Source organism: Sturnus vulgaris, chromosome 5, assembly GCF_052056855.1.
Source record: "Sturnus vulgaris isolate bStuVul1 chromosome 5, bStuVul1.hap1, whole genome shotgun sequence".
Lineage (NCBI taxonomy): Eukaryota > Metazoa > Chordata > Aves > Passeriformes > Sturnidae > Sturnus > Sturnus vulgaris.
Window position 1 is genome coordinate 49137898 of NC_142247.1, and position 26759 is coordinate 49164656.

At 42.9% G+C, this 26759-nt stretch overlaps 1 protein-coding gene across 8 annotated transcripts in view; it reads right to left on the bottom strand.

Annotated features, from left to right (window-relative positions):
- Positions 1–25937, bottom strand: part of BICD1 (BICD cargo adaptor 1) — a 173362-nt gene extending 147425 nt beyond the window's left edge. For all 8 annotated transcript variants that reach the window (XM_014881588.2, XM_088165692.1, XM_088165690.1 and 5 more), the window contains exon 1: positions 25675–25937. In XM_014881588.2, the coding sequence (XP_014737074.1) occupies positions 25675–25887 (213 nt within the window). In that variant the 5' untranslated portion in view covers positions 25888–25937. The remainder of the gene's footprint in view (positions 1–25674) is intronic.
- Between the last annotated feature and the right edge of the window lie 822 nt (positions 25938–26759).

The window sequence follows — 26759 nt, forward strand, 5'->3', positions numbered from 1 at the left end:
ACAGTCACTTAGAAAAGATCTTCACAAAGGGCTCTTCACACTTTTCAATTAATTTTTCCATCCCAAGCCCCTTACAGGAAAATTCCCCTGGAATCTGAGCCAAATTATTCCTATCAGTCCTTTCCAGCTGTGCAGTCCCTTAACAGAAAGCACAGAGTTGTTATGCTTCCATTGTATCCAAATGGGAATTCCATGAAGACTGAGCTTGAGGTCTCCTCCTCCTCTCCTAAGTACACTTATACCTTGACTAATGATGGCCACATCAGCCTTTTTCTCTAGAAAACTCTCTTCTAGACTTACAGAAGATTCTTCTTTTTCTCCCTTCTGCATCAGATTGCACAGCACATTTTTTCATTCATAAGTTTTCTAAGTATCAAAGTAGATAACACAAACTTACACATCCATCTCCAGACAAACTTTTATGAAATAGGACAGATGCCTTGATGAAATTCCTATGATAACAAGAGAAAAACGTTCTGACAACCTGCAAGGACAGGTGATTGTCTGCAGCCCTCCATTCAGCTCTTGGGAGAAAATAATATGACTAGGGAAAGTGATGCTGGTGAGGGGTAAGTAGTGATATTGCAACTAAAGTGTAAGTTTGAAAAAGGTTTTTCAACAGAATTCCAACCCTAACATCTGTGTGCTTGCTTGTAAAAATATATTTATTCTGCTGCTAAAGTCAAATGTATGCTTGAATTTGTTTCTAAATGAAAATACATTTTTCTCTCTTCATGTGAGATTGCTCCCAGCTTCCAGTTTATCCAACATGACAAAAACTATTTCAACAAAATCTAAGTGTTTTCACATAAAAAACCTGAGTCTTGTTACATTAACAGTTTCATCATTGAATGAAGAGCCACCCTGGTGAGGGCCCATATGGGACAATGCATCCAGCTCTGAGGCCCCCAGCCTAAGGATGGCATGGGACCTGCTGGAGCAAATCCAGAGGAGACCACAAAGATGCTCAGAGGGCTGGAGCACATCTGCTATGGAGCCAGGCTGAGAAAGCTGGGTTTGTTCAGCCTGAGAAGGCTCTGGGGAGACATTAGAGTACCTTCTAGTGCCCAAAGGGGCTACAAGAGCTGGAGAGGGACTTTTTACAAGGGCATGGAGTGACAGGACAAGGGGTTGGCCACTTTCAGCTGAAGGTAGGCTTGGATTGAATGTTAGGAAGAAATTCTTTACTATGAGGGTGGTGAGGGCCTGCAGAGGCTGCCCAGAGAAACTGTGAATGCCCCATCCCTGGAAGCATACAAGGCCAGGCTGTAAAGGACTTTGAACAACCTGTCCCAACCCAAACCATGCTATGATTTCAAGGACATGAATGACGTCCTAGTCCTGTGCCTGCACAGGGTTTCGATTAACAAGGTGCTGCTCATACTCTGGTAGCATCCTGACAGTCACCTGAGCTACCACAGCCATTAATTTGAAGTACCCAAACTGGCTAGGGGTAAAATTCCTGTTCATTTCAGAAAAACAGATAATGGCTGCTTAAAGTGTGATTCAATTACCATCATTTTTAACTTGGTGTCCTAGGGTGATGTTATGGTGTTTCTATCTCCAATCGTGTGTCCTGATTATGTTTGGTATTATGTCCTGTGCTTCCAGGACTGAGTCTGAGAGTGAAGCTTTGTTTTGTCTTGTTATCAGCCGGCTCACCTCCCCCATGGTCTATGTTTAGGAGAGGTTTTAGCTCGGCTTGCTTGCTTGCTTGCTTGCCTGCTTGCTTGCCTGCTTGCTCGCTTCTGCCTTTTTCTTTCCTTCGCTTTGCCCTTGCTTTCTGCTTATTAGTTAGTTCAGCTAGGCAGTCCAACTTTTTCCCTGGACTGTTTTCTCTTCCACCCCGTCCCCTCCCTCTCCTGGATACCATCTGAACGGACGGGGACCTGGGAACCCCAAGAAACACCGGGAGGCTACACTTTGTCACCTGCAGCAGTCATCCCCAGCGCCAGAGACTGATAACTGAGCGACCACTCGCCAGAGAGACTGAGTTTGTCATCCCTTCAGAACGGTGAAAGAGTTTTTTTTGTCAGCTGGTGTTGTCTTTTTTCCCTGTGCTGGGGAGTGTCTTGCTTGTTAAATAAACAGGTTTTTTCTCCCACTCTTCTCCGAGGAAATTCTTCCCGAACCCGGTGGGGTGGGGGGGGAGGAGTCGTGGGGTTTGCTGTCTGGGGGCTCCTCCTGGAGGTTTTCCCCCAAATTTGCCCAAAACCAGGACACTTGGCAGGTTTGATTTGAAACAGATACAGTGCCAATGAAAAATTACTTTTGCATCTCAAGAGCACTGAGACATCTGCTGTTCACAAAGTTGCTCATTAAAGAGCTGCCAGAACTTCTTTCAACCCTCAGCCCATCTCTTCTCCTCCTCAGTAAAAGGTGATTCCCACCACTAAAAAAAACCCACCAAAACAATAAACAAACAAGAAAGAGAAAATGAAAAAGGATAGCACTGGCACTTTGCTTAATTTTGAAATATAAGACTCTAGACCTTTCAGACCACCTGAGAGTGATGAAACCATGATGACACTGGCTTATTTTACATTTTCTCTCCCTGCTAAATCAACTTAACTGCTCAGAAAGCTGACTTGTTCTGATTTGAGCTTCAGCATTCCCAAAATGGAATTCTTCTGTCCAAATAGCCCCTGATAATGTTCATTATTTTAGATCGAAATTCAAATATGTTGTATGAACACACAGGTTTAGATACACACCACCACCCCATCTGTAAAGGGGATTTGGTTAAGAAGTACATCAGTACCCAAAAAGCTGTTTCCCCTCTTAGCTTAGTTAATTAAGTTAGTGATACATTGTCAGTGATAAAATGGTGTAGATAAATACACCGCTAGTTTGGAGGGGGTTACAAGGTAGCTTTTCGCCATTTTTTTTATATTCATGTACCTTTACAAAAGAAACTCTACAATATACAACCTTTTTTATAATATTAAAAAGATCTAAAAATAATTATCTGCAGCTATGGAATGAGGAAGATAAGATATGAATCTGCATTTTTCATGCTGCTCTTTGGAAGATTCATGCCATTATATTTCAAAGATATGAAGCAGACATTTTCTTTAATTCATTAATTCTTTCATATAATTCTATAATTCATTCTTTTGAAGAATAATATAAAAATCTTGGAAATTAGTTATCAAAAATCTTCATTTTCCCTCAATTTTACAGTATTATCCAGAGCAAATTGCATAACTGCAGGCAGATGACATACAAGAGATGAAACACAGGGTCAAACATACTTTCTCATTAAACTTTCACCACCATTTCCTATTGAAGACTACAGGCTGCAGAGACAGTTTCTAATTAACAAAGCACAGTATTTTTATGAATAATGTCAGCAGCTGCAAAAGCTCTGAAGAGAAATGAGACATAGAGGATGAGCAAGCCCATAAAAAAGTGTCTGTATGATTCTTTGTCAGGAAAGAGCAAACATAATCCTTGGATGTATCTAAAGAATTAGGAAGCAAGAATGCAATTTTTCTCCCCAAGTAAGGTATTAGCTGCATGGATGTAGGATTAACCAAGAGTTCCAATAACACACTTTTAAAAGACACCAAAAATCAGGAGATGAAGAGAATTACAATTCTGTCTCAAGGTTATATGAGAACTCAGCACTGAGGGTAAGGAGCTCACTCAGTTTCAGAGATGAAAGTCAATAAATGGGTGACAACTACAATATCCAATAGAAAGAAAAAGGAAAGAAGACAATCACCTCTGGCAGAAATTTAAATGTCTTTGAGATTTTTTCTTCAAGCAAAGAAAAGCATATAAAAAGGACATTTTCTGCTATAATTCAAATTTAAAACCAAACACACTGACATCTGAGATTACATACACAGCATGAGGTCATCTAAAACTTTGCTGCTCACCTTAAACAAGCTAGGAGCCCCTCACAGCACAAGCACTTCCAGAAGTGACCTCTTGCAGTCCAAGTGCCTGTCCTTCCCTCCATCTCCATTAGCCAAGAGAGCAACCCCAAAGGCCACCCACATAACATTTGGGTGAAAGAAGGTGAGCAAGAGGAAGAGAACCTTTCATGATAAGGTGTAATATATTAAAGACAAAAGCATGAATGGGTTACTCACTTCAATAAGAGCTTGTGAAGACAAAAATTTAAATACTCCTTTACATATGTAAAAATAGCTAGTGAAGAAACGTTTCGTCTTCTAAAACAATCCCATTAATTTATTTACCACTAAAATAGTCTCTGAATGCCAGCCAAAGAACAATTTTGGAAAATCTAAACAGCTGTCCATGATGCAGTTTTCCAGAGACTTACTCCAGACATTTGAGAGAGAAAATACTAGTAACTGGAAAAAGAAGATAAAGCCACTAAAGAAGAAATTAGAGAGACTAAAGTGGCACAGGAGGAAGAAAGGACAGATAGCACACATGAATCAGTAATTATTTGTAATTTAAAACCATGCAAGAAGCATGTTTTATATGATTCTTAGAGATAATTTCAAAAGAGAGATAGAGGGTATTACAAGTTTGAAAAAGAACATGATAGAGGTCTCTCTCTGCTCAGGGGAAGTTACACAAAGCAAGGTTTGAAACATGAAAATTACAGTTATCCATTAAGCCTAGTTCTGTTAACACTCCCCTGGTTTTGAGGGCACATTTTTGCATCCATGCAGGGAAGGCTCTTTAATTCCAGTTCCTAAGCTTTGGGATGCAGCTACAATTAAGGGAAAAAAAAGGAGATAAAGAAAACCAAACCAGACAATTTCACACCCACAAAAATCTATACATTTCTTAGAGTCCTTGAAAATACATTTATAGCTTGAAAAGAATGACAAGATGATAAGCTGACACTGAGCACACAAACTCTCATATTTTGAGAGAGCAAAAAATTCAGACAATGCAGTAAACACTGAAATACTGTCAAGCCAGAGATTAGAAAAATTCCCTGCTAGTTGTTGTTTAGAAAAACCTGCCACAATAGAAACTAAACCAGTAGGAATTAAACGTTAATTCATAGCTCCAGTATTAATGGCCTCCATAGTGCCCCCTGATATTTTAACCTAAACAATAACTGCATTTTAAGTTCCTATTAGCAGTTTGATCCATCCAGGCAAGTAGTAAGGACAAGACTAGAATTTCAAGCTCCCCTATAGACTCTTCTAAAACACAGGTCTAATTAATGGTAAATAAAACAAAACCATAACCTGAAAGTATAATTTCTACTAGGAACACCATGTCTTATCAATAATTTCTTTAACAAAAAATACATGTTAATGTGACTGCAGAAAGTAATTTTTTTCAGCACAGTTTCCATTTAATCAGAGCAACTAGCACAGAGACTTAGTGCTGGGAAATAACCCTAAACATTTGTAAGCATTCAACCCTGTTTTATTTCACAGAAATCATCATAAACTTAACAGCCTGTGCTATCCTTAAGGCAAACCTCACTTATTTAATATCTACATGTAGGCAGAAACAAGCAGAACATAAAAGGTTGAGGCCTAAAAACCAGACTACTTTATGTCTGTAACAAATTTTGCACCCTAAACTATCTGTTAAAATCTCTTTGAAAATCATCCAAGATGAACTGAGAGCTGCATCCAGCAACTTCTTCAGGCAAGGGGAGGTACACAACACAAAACCCTTAACACTGAACTCAAGTCCTTTGACCAACACATCCAGCACCTTACAGAACACAGAAACCTCATTTATCAGATTAAGGCAGGAGAATGAAGGAGGGAAAGGAAACACCATCAAAATATTTAGTTTGATGCACTCACTCCTGTGGAGCAGGCTACGAATGTTCACATTCATGCATTTCCTGACACAAAAACATCACTAAATTTTCAACTAACAAGCAGGAAAGCCAGTGTCTGTTTCAGTTCTATCACATATCTGACATTTAGTCAGCCCAGGGGATCAACTCAGACTGCAGCTAAAATAAAAGCAGAGTTTTGTGCTGAAACTACCAAGCCTTCTCTTCCACTGTTGTCTTGCTTTCCCTCAGAAAAGCAGATAAAGTTTTTGACACTTAAGGATTCTATGCTTAGAATTTTATGCGAGAGCCAATAAGAAAAAAGTAAGACTTCTCTAAATACCACTCCCAACAGATAAGAAAGCCACAGAGTTTACCCCTTCCCACACAGCCTTAGAAAAAAGAGATTCCAGAAGCTCAGTTACCACCTCCAAGTTACAGTTCCACTACTGAGCTACTAAAGCTATAGGACAGAAGAAACAGCATTATTTAAGACCTTACTTACCCAACCAGGGCTGAGAATATTCTGATGTCTTTCAAGATATACAGCACATTGAACACATCCAAGACAGACACACAGCAGAGAAAGAGAAAGGCTGTGCATGACTAGGCAGCTCCCACAGCCAGTATTCCTGACCACATGGGAAACAACACAACACCAGGCAAATAAACACTAATAAAAACACATTTCCTCCCAAGGTAAGCAAGACTCATAGCCTTAAAGAGACTCCTCAAATACCCCAGCACAGCTAAACCCCACTACTCTGGCTCTCACCCACATACAAGCAAAAGCCCAACCCCTCCTCCTGAGTACTCTCCCTTCTCTGATGGAGAAATAAGCCTTTACAGAACAGACACAGCTACCCAGCACTAAAAATCCAGCAGCTCCAAGAGCCCTCCCCCTCGGACAACAAAATATACAGTCCCCTTCATTAGTGTGAACCCATTTTCACCTGCAGCAAGAGCCCGTGCTAAGGAATGCTGCTCCCTGCCATGGCAGCATCACTTCAGCACGGGGAGGTGGAAGTCAAAGCAGAGGAGCAGGGCAGGCAGCTGGGGAGATGGTCTATCTCAATTCTTTACTGCAAACGTGGCAGGGTTGTTTATTTATTTGTTTCAACCTCCCTGAAGCATCAAAAACCTTTGGAATAAGCATAGTAGACCCTGAGCCAAAGCTTAATCACAGCTCCTGTGCTGTCAGCTGGCCCAGCCTTCAGGGACACACAGCTGAAGCAGACAGACTGCCTGAGGCTTTCAAATCCAGCTGCTCCATCTGCATGGCACTGAAAGCATGCAGATCAAAGCAGTAGTTACCAACTCTGATGTGAAAACTAAGGCAGGGAAACAGTTCCTTGAATATTACTTAGGATTAGTCTGTAGCTTTTTAATCAGAATCCCCATTCTCTGTTGTAACCATAGGACATCTCTGCGCCTCGAGACTTACCTCCTTCCCCTTCTTCTTTATAGCCTATTTTATTTTGCAGCTGATCCTGTTGCTAACCCATGCACAAAAAAAAAAAAATTCACCTACATATCAACATATCTATTTTCTACACAATATTACTGAAAATTTTTAGTTAAGAACTCGAGACTTTCCTTTTCACATGATTTTTCCAGAATTGCATTAAAGGATAATCAGCAGTGGGCAATGAGGAAGAGCCCTGCAGGTAAGGGTCAGTAGGTAAAGGCAGTAATCCCTTATTTTGGTAAAGCAACAGCAGGAATAATGTGAATGACTGCAGGCTTAATTATTCCAGTTCTCCTGGTGGGACTTCAGGGAGAGTGATACTACCTGGTCTTTTGGAATTGCTGTAAATTCATTCCTGTAAATGCCAAACGTGCAGAAAAACTGGGTCAGCCTGGTTTTCTTCAAACACTCCACACTAGCCTCTTATCCTGAGATGCTCTCCCTGGAAAAAATGCTGTCAAAATTCAACGTCTCTTTAGTTATTCCTGCATGCAGAGGATGGGGCACCCAGCCCTAACAGCACACGAATGGCTTCACCTCCAGTAAGGCATCCAGAAATGCAGCAGAAGCCACAGCAGATTTAATGTACCCATGTAAACAAATTCTCCCATCTTATGGCATGTTTGGCACTAAAACTGTCACCTTACTCAGTACTGAATCCCTGTGAATTCAAAATTAGCTCCTTCATGCCTGTGTATAGCTCTAATCAAAAATGTTATCACTCAGGACTTGTGGGAATGTCTGTGTCATTTATAAATTATGAACTAGGCTTCTTTAAGCCATGGTAATTATTACAGGTATGCACCACTCCGCAGAAATGTGATGTTTACAGAGCAATGCTTCACTAAAATGTCAATATTATAAAGCCTGCAACTGATTAGATTATTCTGGATGAGAACTTTAGCAGATATGAAGCAAACCAGCTTTTTTTGATGCTGACAGAGGCAGCTGTAAATTACAGCTCTTTTTCTGCTGCTTTCTTGTCCTCTGTTACATCCATTACAGAGCATGATTACTTGCACATCTTACGAAGACTATCCTAAAAATAGTCTTGTAATGCAGTTCACTTTTATTCACAACTCTGAAGTATTTAAAGACAGGAGAAATATTCTGGAAATGTGTTACATTATTACAACCGAAACAAAACAAACAAATAAAAACTGTTGCAGAAGATATAAATAATATTTTATTTTGAAATTAATACCTACTGCAACCTTTTCCCCATCCCATATTTTTTCAAACTACTTTGTACTGCTATTACAAAGAAGGTAGGAACCCACCAGCTCTGAATGAAATAGAGATGTACACAAAATTTATACAACCTGGGAAATAAAAAGGGCTTCCATTGGAATTGAAAGGCAACAACACAATGTATTTTAAATTGCTTTAAGGTTAATTTAGAAACTATTTCAGTCAGTTAGAGATGCAAACCTAACTTATAAATTACGGCCAAAGTTATTGTGACCACAGATACAACAGTGTTTGCTGCAAACTAAGATTTTTACATTTGTTTGAGGTACCATCTCATTCCAGTTCCTGCTGACATTTATATACTTCCATAAATCCGTGTGCACAGAGACAGAGAGGATAGGAGAATTTATTTACTGTTGTTTGTTGAGGGAAGCAGAACCAACATTGTCCATTTTCTCTCTTGGTAGTTGTGGCTCACAGCCCTCCCAGAGCAACCCAAATTACAGCCATGGCACACCCAGCCCTATGTAGCTCAGGGGGAACGAGGATGTATATTTTAGGGATCCTGTCAGTCCATGAGTATCTAGCTGCCCTCTTAATGCTGTTTGTTTCTATAGGATAAGAGGCCTGCATGCGTCCAATTTTATATTTAGATTACACTTATTACTGCATAATGAGGAAAGATAACACACCCAGCACCCTCCATCAAAGATACGGTTAAACAAACTTTTACCAATGAGTTCATAAAACCAAAAGCAATTAATTTACTGCGTTCATCTAACACCAGTATCCCAGTTCCAGCTAGTTCAGGAGGTCTTCCGCAGGTATTAAAAGCTAATTCTGCTGGGACAATCCAGTGTGCAGCCTTGTCTGGTAAGATGCTCCTTTTATAAATCTGACCTCTTGTTCTACATTTTTTTATTTCACCTTTTTGGATATGATGAGGGAATTCAAACAGAGAAGCAAAGATTTTCCATGGATTTAACACGTAAATAGTGAGTTTTGAAGTCACTTTTAAGAACTCCTTTACTTAGACTCAGATTCACACGATAGTTGAATAGGAAAGAACTTCTGGAGGTCCTCTACATTTCAGCATGAAAAGTGAGCCAAGCTCAAAAACACAATTTAGGCCTAACTATCCAGGGCAAACAAGGAGCAATTCTTATCCTGTTTCCTATGGAATAACTTGAAGCATCTTGATGGCAAATCATAACCAAATTTGACAGAAGGATATAGATTGCAAAGGTGATTAATCTCTCCTACCAACTCTGCAAAAACAGGCAGCCAGAGGTAACTATCTTGATATTAAATTAAAAAAAAAAGAAAGGCAGCAAGAATATTAATCTTCGTTTTCAAAAATTAATATGCAATAATTTCATGAAAACAGAGGGGTTTATGTCTCATAAAAACAATAAGAAAACCAAACTACAAACGGCACTGCTGGGACACCAGGTCATTTTTGACTCAGAAGGCAGAGCACTGTGCACTGAGTCACCAGTGCTTCCAGTCTGCTGCCAAGTACTCCCATCAAAACACTTTATAGTTCTGGGAATGCCATAATGAAGTCACTGTCAGAGCTGTGTGACTTGACACTATGAGGAACAAGTTCTTTGCCAGCATAATTCTGTTGATTTCAGGAGAAGTGCTGCAGCAGAGAATTCAGATCATAATTAACAGTGCTGTCATGGAGTCCAATATTTTTTTTGAAAAAAAAAACTGAAAAAATATTCACTGTAACTGGCTCTGCATACCTAGTGAGAATAGATAAAAATCACATTCTGTATTAGCACCAGTGCTTTTGGCTGCAGGCCATGACACGATCTTTATAAAAATAAGCTGACCACCAGAAGAGATTTTGGGCATGAATATGTTAAACCACAAAATTCTAGTGCAATTACTATGGTTACCAGAGTAGAAATAGAACATAAATTAAAAAATACATTCAGGGATAAATATCCTGCTCATTAGATACACTCTACCAAGGATGCTTGCATTCTTGCATTGCTTAGTGGGAGCCCAGTACTCTAAAGCCCTGAATCACGATTGACATCGTGGGATTCTCAGTCAGTGATCTTCACCATCATGGCACCAGCTGTCAGCCTCCTGAAAATGTCAGGTTTGTGCTCACTAAAGGAAGAATAACATACCCTTGGATACCTAAATTTAAATTTCAGAGTCTTCTTTGGCTATCTTTTTTGGCAGAGGTCTGGCAAAGGATAAAAACAAAGTTGTGAAACAAGAAGGCCTCTACAGTTCAGCTTCCTCAACATCTGGGAAAGAAGATGGACAAGAGGAGCCTTCAGACCTCAATGAGCCATGTGGACAGGAGGATCCGTGTCATACTGTTCCTTGCACTGTGCTCCCACCACTCAGAAGCCCATCTCCATGGCCAGATGCCACTGCCAAAGGGGATGAGGAACAGCTGCCGAAGGACTGTCATGTGACACAACAACCAAATGTTTTATCCCACCTTTCGGCCCCAGATGGCACATAGATGAAGGCAGGGTTCAGATCCACCACATCTGGAAAAAACAGCCTACCTCTTGCAGCTGCAGCAGCTGGATCACCCTGATCCAGCACAGCACAGCTGATTCTGTGTGTGTCATAAATGAATTGGGTGAAGAGCAACCAAGAAATCAGTAATTTGCTTTGCTTCTTTACACCTTATTAAAAATCTGGACTGTTGAAACCCACTTTTAGTGAGAAGAGTCTTAAATCAAACAAGGGTCCATTGCATAAGAGCTTGATGTTACAACAAAAGATGCACAAACCAGTGAACCATCCAACAATTTAGTTTTGTGATTTTCCATCACTGCCTACATAAACAGAGCTAAAGGTTTGTGACAGCTGCTTGTGTTTCGATTATCTCTTTCAGGATCTCAAAGTTCAAAACCACATTCTAGAAAAGCAACTGGCAGAAGGAAATTATTTCTAACAGCCACAGAAGAGGCCCCATTTTATTATTAATTACTCATATTACCATAGAACCTAATTGTCCCAGCGAAGAATACAGGCTCACTGTGTTCATTTAGTACAAAGAGGAGGGCAAGGGCAGGCCTTGCCCCAAGTACCTCACCCTCTACAAACTCCTGGTCCAAGCTCCACGTTAACCACTGCCAGCTCTGCAAGAAGCCTCATCTAGTGCTCAACACACCCCATGAAATTTTAGCTGGCCTGAATTCCCAAAGAACTGCAAAAGTCAGACTTCACAGATTTAAATGACGATTTCCCACGTATTCCCATTGTAAAGGTCATCCCACATGCTGGAACTCACTGTAGTAAAGCCTGTCACTTTAACTTTTCCCCATGCAGCAGGCAGTAGGAAGAAGGGGTCCTTTGTGGGGTGAGGCTACCCACAGACAGCAGGCAAGGAGAGGCAAGATGCATTCCTTTGCAGGGAGAGGTGGCTAGAATTTGGTTTCTCCCACTAGCAGTGAACAACTAGGTGTATGGAATGAGCAAAGGAAAGATTAAGCGTTTCAACCAGCTGCAGGGATTAGTAAATGCTGATGTGAAAATCTCAGTTCCAGCAGGGAACAGTTGTGGTTCAGGAAGAGGTAAGTGGGAAGGAGTAGGAAGACCGTAACAAATTTCCAAAGGGGGAAGAGCAAAACAGAAAGGGCAGTTCGGGGTGAGAGATGGGAATGTATTCCGGGATCCCAGGTACTTTTCACTTGCTCTGGATCAGCAGGGTATGTGGGAGATAGCCCACAGAGAATAGGGTGTTCTGATGAGGTGCTGATGATGTCTAAGGACAAGGGCTTTGGCCACTGAAACACTGCCAAATAAGGAACTGAGAAGCCAAAGAGTTTTATCTGAGATTTTCATCCTCGTTTTTCCTTTAGTTTTTATTGTTATAAAATAGCAAAACTACCACAACACCATTCCTAAATGGCCTTACTGGTCACCCTGGCACCAGTGAGAGACACTGCCAGTGCACACCCTGGTCAGTGAGCACAGGGCAGTTGATTGCTTTGGCTTTCTGGTTGACTGGCTTTTTTAAATGGAAGGATTTGGAAGATAAAGGATTGAACTAAATCTGAGAAAAATCTCTGTTTTCCTTGTGATTTGGTCACAGATTTCCTCTGAAATTATGGCTCAACAATTTACCCCACCACAGCTTCTGCATCTCTATTACTCATCTGTGAATTCCCCTTATTATTCCTTAATACCAAATCCCTGACAAAGTCCTATTTCCACAGTAAAATCTCTAGTCTTCTATTTATACACCTGCAACTCATTGTGCCAGGCATCACAGAATCCCTAGGTGTTACTGTCATGCAATAAATAACAATTTATCCCGTCCTCCTGGGACTCAATGTGCCAAACTGCAGCTCACAGAACGAGCAGCATTCTGAATTTTCAGGCTGTTTCCCCTTTGCCGGAGTGCAGTCAGTGCTGTCACAGGGTAACAAAGAACTAGGCCATCTTACTAACAAAACTACCTTTGAATAATTACAACTGGCTTAAGTTGATGTTTTCACTACTGTGTGCAAGTGACACCTTTCAGACACACACGACTACTGGTTAATTATTCCAGCAGATTTCATTTCACCAGAGTCTCTTTCCACTAAAGACCCCAACCAATGTCAGTGTCCCTGGAGGGCTGGAAGTGATACTCATCCCTCTGGCAGCAGTCAAGGTCGTGCTGACTCACTCCCTCTGGCTTTTCCCTGCATCTATCCAGTGCCAGTGCTCTAGTAAGTGCTTGACTATTCATTACATTGTCACTTGAAAAGCTGCAATTCCTTTCCCCACAGACAGCACAAACCATTGGACTGCAGGCTCCTAAAAGTGTTGCTTATCAGATTTTGGATGCCTTTTCAGGGGTGGATTACTTTTTGCTACAAAAATAACTGCTGGAGAAGAATCTCTGCTACAGGGTTTTGGGGCAGAATTCAGGATCTCCTTTCCCAAACCCACTTCTTCAGACTGGAATATTTAACAAACACATCCTTGAGTAATGGCAACAAAGCAGCAGCTCTCAGTACCCAGCCCAGCATCAGCTGGGGGTGCCTAAGTCAAGCTCTCACTGGTTAAGAAACCAGGGGTCACATTTCAAGAAACATCTTGCAACTGAGAGACCTTTATAGAATAAAAAGTGAACACAGCATGGTTTTCACCTGCAACTCTTCGTGTTATACCCAGGAAAAGGGTTATTTATACCCAAACAAGGTTCATTTTAGGTTTAAGTGTATTCCCATTAGTCTAATCTGTTACAAAAGCAAATTTAACAAGCATGAAAACACAGGCATGACTCTGAGTGTCTCTAACGTCAGCCCAGGGAACAGTAAGTACTTTTCAAGCACAAATACTAAAACTATAATCACGGTATCACTGCATTTTCTGTTCTTGAACAAATATCTCTCCACAAGCAAGCAGACAGAAAATACTTTAAATTACAAATCATGATGCAGTATTAAATAACTACAGCAAAAATATCTAAAGCCAGGAGCCTATGTGTGTATCACAACAATCACTCACATATGTGATCTGTAATTTCAAAGTATGCGGGCAAAAAGAAGTCATATAGGTTTTAATGAAAAGTTGCTCAGCCTGCTTAATAAAGCAAACTCAGTGTTTTCTAACACAAATGAAATACAGACTCTGGAGACAAATTTCCAAAGCTGATCTAAATTTGATGATTCCGTTCTGTTACTTTAATATGGATTTTATTTTGTGAATAGAAAGCATCTAAGTATCTACAGCATCACTGTAACATTATATTCAGAACAATCGGAAAAAATGTTCTCACTCAACTGTGTTGATCCAGATTTGCTACTATTTTTACACAGCTGAGTTTACAGCATCTTAAGTGAAAGTTTTGCTATTGTCAGATGGCAACCATCAGCCCTTACCTGGAAGATAAATGAAAAGCTTACCTAATGCCCAAGAAATGGAATTACCTAATGCCCAAAGTAATGTACTCCTAACAATGCCACGAGATTCCATCTCCCTTACTGGTAAACACAGATAATTATATTCCATCCAAATTCTGTTTCTCTTCTCTAGTGTTATATATCATACACTTTATTTCACAGAGGAGTCCTTGGTACCATATCCTTACAATTTGCTTTAAAATTTGCCATCAAGGACCCAGATTTATGACCAAGATTTTATGGATTAGTAATTGATCTAATGCACATTTTTAGCTTACTGCAGATGGAAGATCCATGTCAGCTGAAAACTCTTTCCTTCAGATTTCTGCTGTGTTCTGTGTTTGGTTGCGAAGGTTTTTTCACCTTGCTCTTACACATTTGGGGCTGGTCAAGTGCATGCACATGAGCAGTAACAGAAGCTCAGCAAAGTAATGACAATGCATTAAACCGCAAGAACAAAAGCACATGCTTGAGACACAATAATTATAATTATGCCAGTTCTTCCTACTTTGGTGGAAAAAAGTCTGAATTCTCATCTTGTAACACATTTTATCACTTGCTGTTTGCCAGCGGGTGGTAGGCAGAGATTCAACAATAAATCACTGCCCCCTTTTATCTTTGTCTTACCCATGGAGGCAAGACTTCTGCTTTGGTCTTCAAGTCATACCTGCCATAGATGACCCTTAGGCACAACCCTGAATAGAGGGCATATTGTTAGAGATAGCTTCTTCACATGGGATGCTTAAATCCAACCTTTCCTAACTGTAGGTGGGAATTACAAGCAGCTATCAAAGAAAGAAAGGACCATCCAAATGTTCCCTTCAACTAAACTCAGGTGAGCTCTGCATGTTTGCCATTGATGTGCAGTCACCTGGAATTATCCAGAACTGTGCTAACTTTTAATGCTTTGTAAAAGCTCTATGAGGTATTTATTGTATGAGCAAAACTCTTCCTACTCATCTAAAAATAAAAAGCCCCACAAGTTTGTCTGCATCAATACTATTTCTTATAGGAACTACAAGCTACTGAGAGCACATAATTAATAAAAAGAATCACAGATTCAAGTTGGACAATACAGTTGTTAAATATCTTAGCTTAGTCATCAAATTGAGAACCAGAGACAATGACTACACAGACACTTGAACCCAGCTGTGAATTTCCCATCTGCCTCCAGGCCAAATGCTCCAGTTCTCTTAATACTCAAATGCCAAAAGGTTGAGAGTTCTACATTTCTGGGCAGGGCCAGGATTCAGTGCAGTTTGGCATCCTGCACCTTGCCTTTTGGGTGTGAGTAGACAATACTCCAGTCCTGAGAAGACGAAATCCAAATCATGCTGTGTTCATGTTTGGCCAACAGCCAAGCTTTTATAAATTAATTATTTCACCAAGCCACCTGTTCCCTTCGCCTGACCCAAATTCCTAACTTTATCCTTAAAAGCTTGCTTTTGTCTTCCTATCTGAGCTTTACAACTATTGGGAGCCGGGTTTCCCCCTCTAAGTATCCAAAACAGAAGTTAAAACTGCAGCTGTTAGCAACTTGCAGCTTCCCTCTGGGAATTAGTCATTAGCCAGTGATGACAAACAGCACTTTGCGGTTCATTCTCAGTACACTGGCATTTAAATCTATCCAGAGCGACTAAGGCATCCAAGGAAAGCCTTTTTGGTACTGACAGATTTCCCAGAGTAAAATCAAATGACCAATGACCGGCACCGCCCCTGCTACCTGTGTGTCACCTGTGAGCTCTGAGAGATCACAGAACTAAAAACAAACACACACAGACCAAAAAAACCCCAAAACACCAGTAAGTGAAGATGAAGTTTATATAATTTAGCTGGAGTGTCCCTAGAGGTGATTGACTGGAGTGAAAGGTGACTAACTGTGCTAACTGAAGATGTCTTTCATGCTTCTTAGCTCAGCAGCGTTGTCTCTATCACTGCTAGAGAACTACTCGCTGTGTAGATGGGTTGAAGACAGTGCAGAGGTAATCTAGGTGTCAGTCAGGGGAGCAAGGGTGATGGGCAGACAAGGTATGGCAGCACCATGTGGATAATGGGCCGCATTCCCAGTGCTGATCAAAAAGTCTGAGTGCATTAGCTAATCTCACTGGGCATCAGCTGTCTTTATGGGCTTAAACAAATAATTCCAGAAACCGTATTATATGTTTTTTTTAAAAAAGGGGGTTGAGTTTCCTAAAGCCATATGGAAAGGTGTCTTCTTCCTATGCATCCACACAGACAACCCGATTTTAAAGCTGCCCAAAAAGTGATATGTTCAAGGATTATTTTAATGGTGAGGCTGCTACAAAGCAGAGGGGACAAATCCTTGGTTGTTTCATTTTCAGTCCATGCTAAAACAACATTTTGAAGTATTTCTAGGAACCCCTCATGTCCTTACAATATCTGAGCATAATATGGAAGGCCTAGTCTGCCAAAAATGGCCAGATTTCTTACATTCACACAATGACAAAAAGGCTCTTTAACAGAAAAAAATCAGTTCCACATCTTAGAGAGCAGCAAAGGAACACTAAGTAAGATACAAAGATTGGGAAAAAAAAGTAAAAGTATATATAAACCATCATGACCAGGAGACAAACACTGTACAAGAATGAGAATGAGGCTGCAGACAGAGAGGGAGGAAGCCCAAGAGAGATGAAGAAAATGGGATTGGATGCAATTCAGTCTTAGTGAAAGCCTTTTGATGTCTCACAGGTCTGTCCCAAAACCATAGATTTAAGACAGAGGCCTGCTGCTTCTTTTAACTAGCAAGTTAATTAAACTTTGATACTGAAAGAAATTTAGAAACATAAATATTATAATCTCAAAATTAGTTTTAATACTACCCTCTGCAGAGAAGTAGAGATCCCAATAAAACACTAATCTTCAACCTAGCTTAATTCCTACTTGCCTGCTTCAGCTTTAGGCACTTGCCCTTGCTCAGGCACATTTTTCATCTTTTGACTAATCCCAGCTACTTCCTTCTGTAGCTGATCTGTACTCACAGACTGCATTCACAGTACAGTACAAAAAAAATTGCTGGTTTCTCCTCATAATTATCTGCTGTGAGTGATGCAAGTGATAAAGGGACAAAGGACACATTCATGTCTCTACACACTATATCAACTCCCCTAAATTAGGAAAATACTCTCTCTCCTCCCACATAAAATGAGTGCTTTTGATTTTTCAAGGAAATGAGGAAAAAAGAGGGCTATGAAAGTCACGGAAAAAATGTAAGACAGTTAAGCAGAAACGAATGTACGTTTTTCAGTCTCTGCTGTTGTAATTTAAAATCATCCATCCCCCCCAAAAAAAGTACAGTACAGAATTGTACTGAATTAGATATTACCCCCTCAGGTATCAGACAAAGAGGAAAGGGAAATCTATAACAGAGGCAAACACCCTACAATGCAGAAGAGAGATGAGGGAAGCAGGATTCGGATTTTACTTTTATTGTCCATATGAAGAAAACACAGATGCAAAAACATAAGAGAGAATGAGCTACAGAAGGAAAAACACATTCAATCTCAAGAAGAAACCTCTTCTTCTAGAAGCCCTCAATAAAGCCAGAAAAACACGTGATCTTGCATGTATTTTCCTCCAACTGCCAATTGCATAAGGTGTGTAAAAGTTGCCCAGGTGCAAATTCAGTCTATCTGACTTTGAGAATGCTCCTCACTCTACCAGGATGAATGCTCAAAAATTACTGTTTTATGCCAAATCTTATTTTCTCCACCATTGTTTTGCCCCTCTTGCACTTTTGATAAAGCCAGGTGTTCGCCCTGAATGCTGTTATGCACACAGACTGCACAAACACACCCTGAGAAAGAAAATCCACTGGGCAACACAGTAGGGAAGGAAAAGTATTTCACCTGAAGGAAGGTGAAAAGATGGTAGCAAATTATTTTTTTTCTAATCCACTATATAAAGTGGATTAATAATTCCTAATTCCAAACAGATGTGGACCTTCAGATTAAAATCTCTCCTGTGAAATTTTACATTCACAAGCCTTACACATGAAGTAATTCATAATAATAATGTCTGGCTCACCCATAAACACCTCAATCAGTCATATTAGATTTGGTACTAATCCAGTATTTCTTAGAAAATCTATGGAAAATTTACTTTCCCGTGACATAAAATCCAGTTGTAACTTCCATTTATCTCTGAGGAGTTCAACTCAGATGACTGATTCAATCAGAATCGGTCAGATTAGAAAGAGATTTATTTGATGAAAGAGTAAAATGAAGAAAATAGTTTAACTATTGGGAGAAAACAAACTGAAGTGTGCTTAGATTTATTTTGTGCATTTAATTTATTTTGTGCATTTAGATTTATTTTGTGAGCCCCCAGTGTTGAAAGCTGACCATCCCTGCTAAAGGGCTGGCTATTATTGGAGGACTAATATTGCATGTTCATCTGTACTGGCTGCTAAGGATATAACCCAATTACTGAGAGCAACTGGCAATAAAGGTCCCTGGAAAAAGAAACAAAAGGTTCATCTACATTTTTCTTTGTGTGCTGCCAAAGCTCCAACAATAGTCCTAATTCCCCCTAACATGATTCCAGCTGCTTATGTTTTCTGTAGGCTAATGCACAGGATTCTTTTCCTCTTGGAGGAAGCAATCCTGTTGTAATTTGATGGGCATCTCTCTCAGCATCAGTACTTGATTTAGCAGGTCATCCCATTCTCCTCTTCCCTCTGCATTCATTCCTCTCCTTATGCTGACTTTTAGGCAAAGGTAAAACCGTTCACTGGGAAGTACTGTGAATCAGATGATGAAACCAATCTTGTTACAGACAGCAACAACCCCTCCTCGGTTATTTTTAACTGAGGTTAGTTTCCTACCATGCTGTGACAGTATGAACAGTTGCACAGCTGAGAGCCAGAACACGGGCAGGAATGGCAGAGGGAGATGTAGGACTGTCTTGCCGAGAGATGAGCACATCAAATACCACCCTTAGTAACCCCAGGTCACTGCAGACTTAATAACAAGCAAGAGAAAATGAAATTCAAGCACGAAGTGAGGCTGTGGGCCCCCGACAGTCACTGTTTCCAGGCAGGACATCACTGTGTATAGGGTAACGCACAGCAACCTGCCACTCAAATTTAACTATGTACAGTGGGGCACCCTGAAGAGATTTTGCACTGCTCAAGGCCCCTTGCTGTCTGCCCCTTTCTCCCCTAGTGCAACCTCCTCTCACAGCAAGACCAGTTCTGCACTCAGACCAGGTCCCTGAAGGCTGCATCCAGTTGGGGCTTGAAAAGTTCTATGGAAAGAGGCTGTATGACCCCGCTGGGCAACCTGTGGGACTGCCCATGTTCATGGAGAAACAGATCTACCTCATATTCAGTCTGAACCTCTGTTTCAATTTATGTCACTTATCTCTTGTCTTCCCACCCTTCACAGAATCACAGAATGGCTGCAGCTGGAAGGGACTGCTGGAGGTCAGCTGGTCCAACCTCCCTTCCTCTAGGGAAGGAGATTCCACAACCATTCTGAGCAACATCTTCCAGTGCTCAGTCACCTACACAGTAAAGAAATTCTCCCTCGTGTTAAGGTGGAGCTTGCTGTGCAATAATTTCTGCCCAAAGCCTCTTGTCCCATTGCTCAGCACCACCAGGAAGAGCCTGGTCCATCCTCTTGACACCCTCCCTTCAGATACTATTGACATTTATAAGGTCCCCTCTCATTGCATCTTCTCAAGGCTGAATAGACCCAGTTCCCTCAGCCTGTCCTTGTAAGAGAGATGTTCCAGTCCCATCATCATCTTTGTCACCCTCTGCTGGACCTGCTCCATTATCTCTGTGTCTGTCTTGTCCTGAGGAGCCCAGAACTGGACACAGCACCCCAGATGTGCCTCACCAGGGCTGAGTAAAGCGGCAGGATCCCTCTCTCAACCTGCTAGCAATGCTCTTTCCAATGCAGCCCAGGACACCACTGACCTTCTTTGCCACAAAGACACTTTTCTGGCTCATGGAGAGCTCGTTGTCCAGTAGGACCCCCAGGTCCTTCTCTACAGAGCTGCTTCTCAGCAGGTCAGCACCCAGCCAGTTGCAGGGGGTTATCTCTCCCCAGGTACATGGTCCTTCACTTGCCTTTTCTGAATTTTAGAAGGTTCTTTTGTGCCCATTTTTCCAATCTCCGTCAAGGTCCTTCTGAAGGGCTCACAGCCCTCTAGGTTATCAGCCACTCCTGCCAGCTTTGTGCCAGCAGTGAACTTGCTGAGGAGGTATCTGCCCGTTCATCCAAGCCACTGATGAGTAAGTTAAAACAATACTGGACTCAGTACTAGTGACAGGCCTCCAAATAGAGGTACAAGGCACTTCTGCAAAAAGCCTGGCTCTGACATCTCAATACACTTTGTGCATCTAGACAGGCTGATACTGGGTCCCTCACAGCCCTTTCTTTTCCCGGCTGAACAAGCACAGCCCCCTCAGCTTCTCTTCACTGGGGAAGCACTTCAGCTCTTGACCATCTTAGTGGCCCTTTGCAGAATGCGGTCCAGTTTATCCATGTCTTGTATTAAGGGAGCAGAAACTGGATTTCTAGATGTGGTTTAACAACTGCCCGTTTGAAAGTGATAATCACTTCTCTCAATTTACCAGCTCTGCTTCTGCTACTAAAGGTCCAGGATGCTGTTAGAATTCTGTGTCGGGACATACCACTGTCTAACATCTAGCTTATTGTCCTCAAGGATTCCCAAATCCTCTGCCACTGACCTGACCCCCAGTCAGTCAGTCCTCAGCCTGTAATAAGTGAATGTCCTCATCTCTGAGCTGGGTGCTGGACTGCACGGCCTTTCTGAGTGGGAAAACATGAGCAGGCACCAAGGACAAAGTGGTGAGATCAGGATGAGATGCTGAAAATGTTTTGCCTCATCCGACACAAGCCCACAGACGCTGTGACTGGAAGGAGGTGTAAAGATATACTGAGATGGCATCAGTTCACAGCTCCCAAGCTCCCTATCTGGAACACATTCAGCTCTGGGGAGAATTTAGAACATGTCAGAGGGATTTATGAACTGCTTCACACTAAGCATCTTGTGATGCAGACAGGTGTATGTAGGAGTCCACATTTAAGAGGGCTGTATTTGAAATACTTTTTGGGAGACGTCTCCCCCTCCTCCAGCCCTTTTGGATCCAGAGAAGTCCCACCAAATATACACTTTAAAGATGGAAGAGGCAGAGGAGATTCAAGGAGCAGGAGGGCGAGAGGTTTCAGAGAACAGTGGGAGAGCTGGAAGGACAGCATCATTTCAGAAGAGAGGAGAGATGGAGGTTTAGTCACCTGTGCTGAAATAGTGCAAGGAAGAGCAGAACAGAAAAAAGCTGCCAGAGAGACCTTCAACTCTACTCCTCAAAAAACCCTTTCAGACACAGACCAAGAATACTTCTGAAAGCCCTATTAGTAAACCGAGCAAGCACTCTATAATCATTGATACAACATTTCTGTGAGGTAAAGAAAACAAACACCTGCCAGAGACAGGCTACTCACCACTAGCCTGGTTTCCAAACATTTACCATAGATAACTTGCTTTTAAGTAAAGCAAGCACCGAACTGCCTGGAAATCAGATGGCCAGTGCCAGATGCCACCCAGCAGAAGAGCTTGTCATCATAGAATAAAATACATACAAGCCAAGAAGCCAAGTGAGATATTGCCTAAATTAGTCAGTCAGAGAGTCAAGGAGCGGAACAGCTGCCATGTTCATGATTTGATTCCCAAAGAGAAATCTCTGCTAGGATTTCCTAGCCTAACTCTTGCAGAGTTGGACACCAAAGCCTTTTATCCCCATTTAATCATGAGAAGATGTGACTGATATTTCCCTGCTTTAAAAACTTTACAGACCACCAGTGCTCAGTAGCTGATCAGAGAATCATGGAATGGCTGAGGCTGGAAGGGAACTCCATGCTAAAGCAGGGACAGCTACAGCAAATGGTCAAGATCAATATGGAGCCATTTTAAGCCATTTTACACTTCCATTAAAAGAACTAGAACTAACAACACACATTATTCTTACAGGAAATGCAATGTAAACGTGTAAGACCAGATATAACAAAACCATTGGAAGGTATTTTGCATAAAATATGATGGTAAATAAACTCCCAACTCAGCAATACAAGCTAATAGCAACAAGTCCTAGTTTCTGAATTTTTATGGACTGCAGGTTAAAAGGCACAACAGCTAAAGTAATATTCTGAACAGGGGCCCTAAAATTATAGTGTTTCAGCAAAGATCCAAAATTCTGCTAGATTGAGATGTAATTGACTGGAGAAACACCATTTTCATACTGAAAAAAAACCAAAAAAACAGCCCAAACCCTATGAAAATTAATAAAAGTTTTAAATAATAATAGTGGTTTTGCAACATAAATTTATCTCATGGCTCAAAACATCAAAATTCTTGGGCTAAAGCAGAGACCTCTGAACACAGCAGATGAAACATCAGAGGTTATTAAAACAATTCATATTGCAGGGTGGATAGCATATATCCTGTACACAAGTATTAATATTTAATGTAATATATTGTAATTTGCTTTTACTTCAACATCCTATAATGGCCTTAGGTTCCAATTTCACTCTCCAATGATGGAAATGATTGTATAGCTGAGGTATTGCCGTTTATATGGAAAAGGACTGCTGAAGTCTACTGGAGTTTTGAATTGCCAAGGAGGATGGGAAAAGACTTCAGATCCCAGTCTGCCAAACCATGGCTGAGTACTTAAAGATAGGCAGCTCTTCAGCTGAGCAATAAATACAATGAGGTCCTAACAACGGAACATAAGAAATCAATATTAAAATTGTTAAAAAATAAGACTTGCCTCAAAAAAAGTCAAAGCCAGTAAGGGAATCTGTTCAGAGAAAATCTGCAGGAGGAAAGGTCCTAACATAATCCTGGCCTGGACCTACTATTCCTTGGGAATGGACAAACTACTTATTCTAGCACAAACCTGAGGTGCCCCAATATAGCTTCAAAGAGGATGCAACTGCAGTGAAGTAAGAGCAAAGCACAGATTCCTGTTACTCAGTCAGTCTTGGCATTTGACGTCCTACCATTGGGCAGCACATTCTTGCAAGGGCCTGCTGGAGTAAGGACACAAAAACCCTTCTCCATATATATTGGATGGTGCTTTACTAAAACAAAAATGTGTTTTTGGACTTCTCTGCCCTCTCAAGAGCTTTCAGACAGAACGCTACAGCCCCACATCTACACTGCACAGGACAATTTGCCAGAACTACTTGAATTCTGCCTCACTGGTGCTGTCGGAGGCACCATTTACTTGTGTATCACCATTACAAGTCTGACTTGAGCTGAGTGAACTGTCATAATGGAGGTGTTAACACAGAAGTAGAAAACAGATTACAGCAACAGGAAGGGCTAAGAGAAAATTCTACTTTGCAGGGTGCTCGTGCAGTGTGGTTTCTGCTATAAAGGTTAAAAGCAAGAAAAAGGTGGGGGACGGAAATGCCCTACCTGCTGCTAAGGAGAGCTCTGGAATTGAGAACCCTGCATCTGGATCGGAAACTGGAGAAGCTCCACTCTCGCTTGGCATCAGGCAAGCTACGTGACTTCTCCTGTTCCTCTCTCTGTGCATATCCCCTCAGTATCCATGCTGTGGCTGGCACAGCATGAAAGCATGGCCCCACAGGAGATATTCTGGGCTGCACAGCGTGCAATCCCACTGACTTCAAGGAAGAGAGCTTGTGCCCATCTTTCATTTCAATTAATTGCATTGACTAATCCCTCTAGTTTCATAATTTCAACTCAATTCCTTGCACTATCTCTTGTATCTGTGGCCACCTGCACCCGTGTGCCATCCTGGTTTCTCATCAGTCTTCTTTTGCACATGATTGTGGTGGGATAACAGCTAGCTGCAGCTTTGCTTTACCTCCATCTTTTTCTTCTTCTTTTTATTTTTCCCTAGAAACTGTATTTCACTTTCCCCCTTTTAATTCTGTTCCTCTATTACTGTCAGGCAATTTCAAACAGCACTGCCTTCATGCCAGTGCCAAGTTATGTATCTCTATCCCTTATTCTGTGACTACTGGTTTCAAAAGTCCTGAGCCTACTCCACAGGCTCAGGGGGGCAGGGAGGCAGAGATCAAGTTTAAGGAGATCAATAGGTTTTTCTGAAAAACAGCTTTATTCTTCGTATTGAAAATATAATGTTCTCAACTCTTCTGGACACTGAATCAAGTCTGTAGCATAACTCATTTACCTGCAAGTAAAATGAAACCTTTATTTTATTAAAAATGCTTCTAAAAGGGCATCAGTTAGTATTCTTAAGAATATAAACATAAATAATCTAAGTTTTTTAAAGTGGATTCCCTCCGTATGGAATATATTCATGGTTTGTAATAGAAATGTCATTAGTTCTAACAGAATTTCTGTGCATTCTATGTAACAGGGGATTTTTTGTTTTGTTTTGGGGTTTTTTTTGTAGAACAAAAAGATACATTCTAAATTTGGGAGGATATCTGCTGGATGCTTTACCTTCTGTTTACAAAACAGAAGTACAAAAGTCAGTTACATTCTGAGATGTATATAAACAGCATGAAATGCAGAGCTGTGAGTTCTGCATACTGTGCACACACAGCCCTTCCATAGCTCCCATTTACGTGCACTGTTATCAGTCTCAAGTTACTTCCCTTAAGGGTGAACATAGGGAGGGTGATGATTTTCAGACTCATGTTTAGCAGAGCTGAAAGGTAAGGTGTAACACCCACCTACTTCATACTTTGAGCGTTACAAAAACGCATTTGAAAGATAACCCCAAATCACCCCTCCAATCAAATATTTCACCCTTTCAGCATGACGCAGAAGTTTAATTTTCACTGATGAGGGACCTCGAGAGTGTTGTATACACTCCCTCCCAATGGCAGCGGTTCCCCTCAGTGCCAGAATAAAGCGGGTCTATAAATAACTTCAAAAGAATTGTCTCTCTCCTCACGCACTGCAGACAGCTGTTTACAGAGATCCCGACTCCTTATGCACTGTGTTAGCCCAGCTCTCATCCTACTGTTTCCTTAGCTCTTCCTAAAAGAGCCTTGGGCGATGCGCTGCAGTAAGGACCGGGGGAACCGTCCACTGCCGCAAACGCCGGTTCCCGCAAGCTGAGGCTGCCACCGGCAGAAGCCGAAGCGCGGCCCCGCGGAAATTTCACAGGACAAGGGGGTTGCGATCTCGTGTAATCCGTCCTTAAGCTCCATGGTCCCGCTGATCCTCGGTCCCGGAAAACCCCTCCTCCCCACCCCGGAGCCCGCAGCCGCTCAGGGGCCCGCGCAGCGCATCCCCGCTCGCCCACCTGCGGGGGCTGCGCGGACCGGGCAGGGACACGCGTGGGGCGCCCCGCACTGCCCGCAGCCCCCGGCGGCAGGGCCAGACAAAAGCCCGGGCTAGCTCACCTCCTTCAGCTGCTCCAGCTCCTGCTTGAGGCCGTCATACTCCGCCTCCAGCTCATCGTACTGCTGCTTGAGGGTGAGCTTCTCCTCCAGCACCACCAGCCCGTACTCCGCCGCCTGGATCTTCTCGTGGGTCGTCTCGGAGAGCTCCCGGGTCAGCCGCTCGATCTCGCTCTTGTAGTGGTCTGCGCCCTGCAGCACCTCCTCCGCAGCCATAGCCCCGCCGGCACTGCCGCGCCGCCGAGCAGGCGGCCGGGGGGCGGGCGCGGCCCAGGGGCGGCACCGGCACGGCCCGGGGCGGCGGTGGCGAGCACGGCGATGGGGATGGGGGTCGGGGCCGCCTGCGGCGGCAGCCGCCGAGTGCGGTCCGCCCCACCGCAGCCGCGGCCCCTTCCTCCCCCGCCGGCCGCCCGGACGCGGCGAGGCCGCGCTCGCCTCCCCCGGCCCTGCGGCGGCCCCGGCGGCGGGGGCGCTGGGCTGGCGAGCGGGCGGGCAAGCCCCGCTGCCTGGGGCGGCGGCGGCGCGCTAGAGACCGGGGCGGCGAGCGGGGCGTCCGGGAGCGCGCCTTCGTGCGGCGGCTCCCGCGGAGATGCTGCTGCTGGCGCCCGCCTCCTCCCGCGGCGCCGGCACCGCCGCCTCCCTTCCACACGGTCCCTCCCCTGCGCTCTTTAAGATGACAGCGGCCTCAGGGCTGGCATTGCCGCCGGGCGGGAGAGGAAGCGGCAGCGGCAGAGCTGTCGGAGCGGTGCGGAGCCGGCCCCGGCGCGCCGGGATGTCGGCGCTGCGCCTGCGGAGCTGCTCCCGCCCGGGCCCCCTCCCTGCCGGTCCCCTCCCGCCCCTCCGCCGCCGTGTCAGCGCCTCTCGGTTCTGCTCAGCCTGCTGCAGCCATGGCCGCAGCGGCGGCGGCGCGGCTCTAAGTGAATACGGAGATGCAACCCAGCAAACTGCGGGAGCGGGGGGGCGGCCGCAAGTATTCTCCTGCTATTTCGGGAAACTGAAACAGCAGAGTTACCTGCTCTGTTCCGTGTCTCCGGGGAATGAGTGCGTTTTGGTATGGTCAAGGCAACCTGAACGCAAAATAGCAGCGG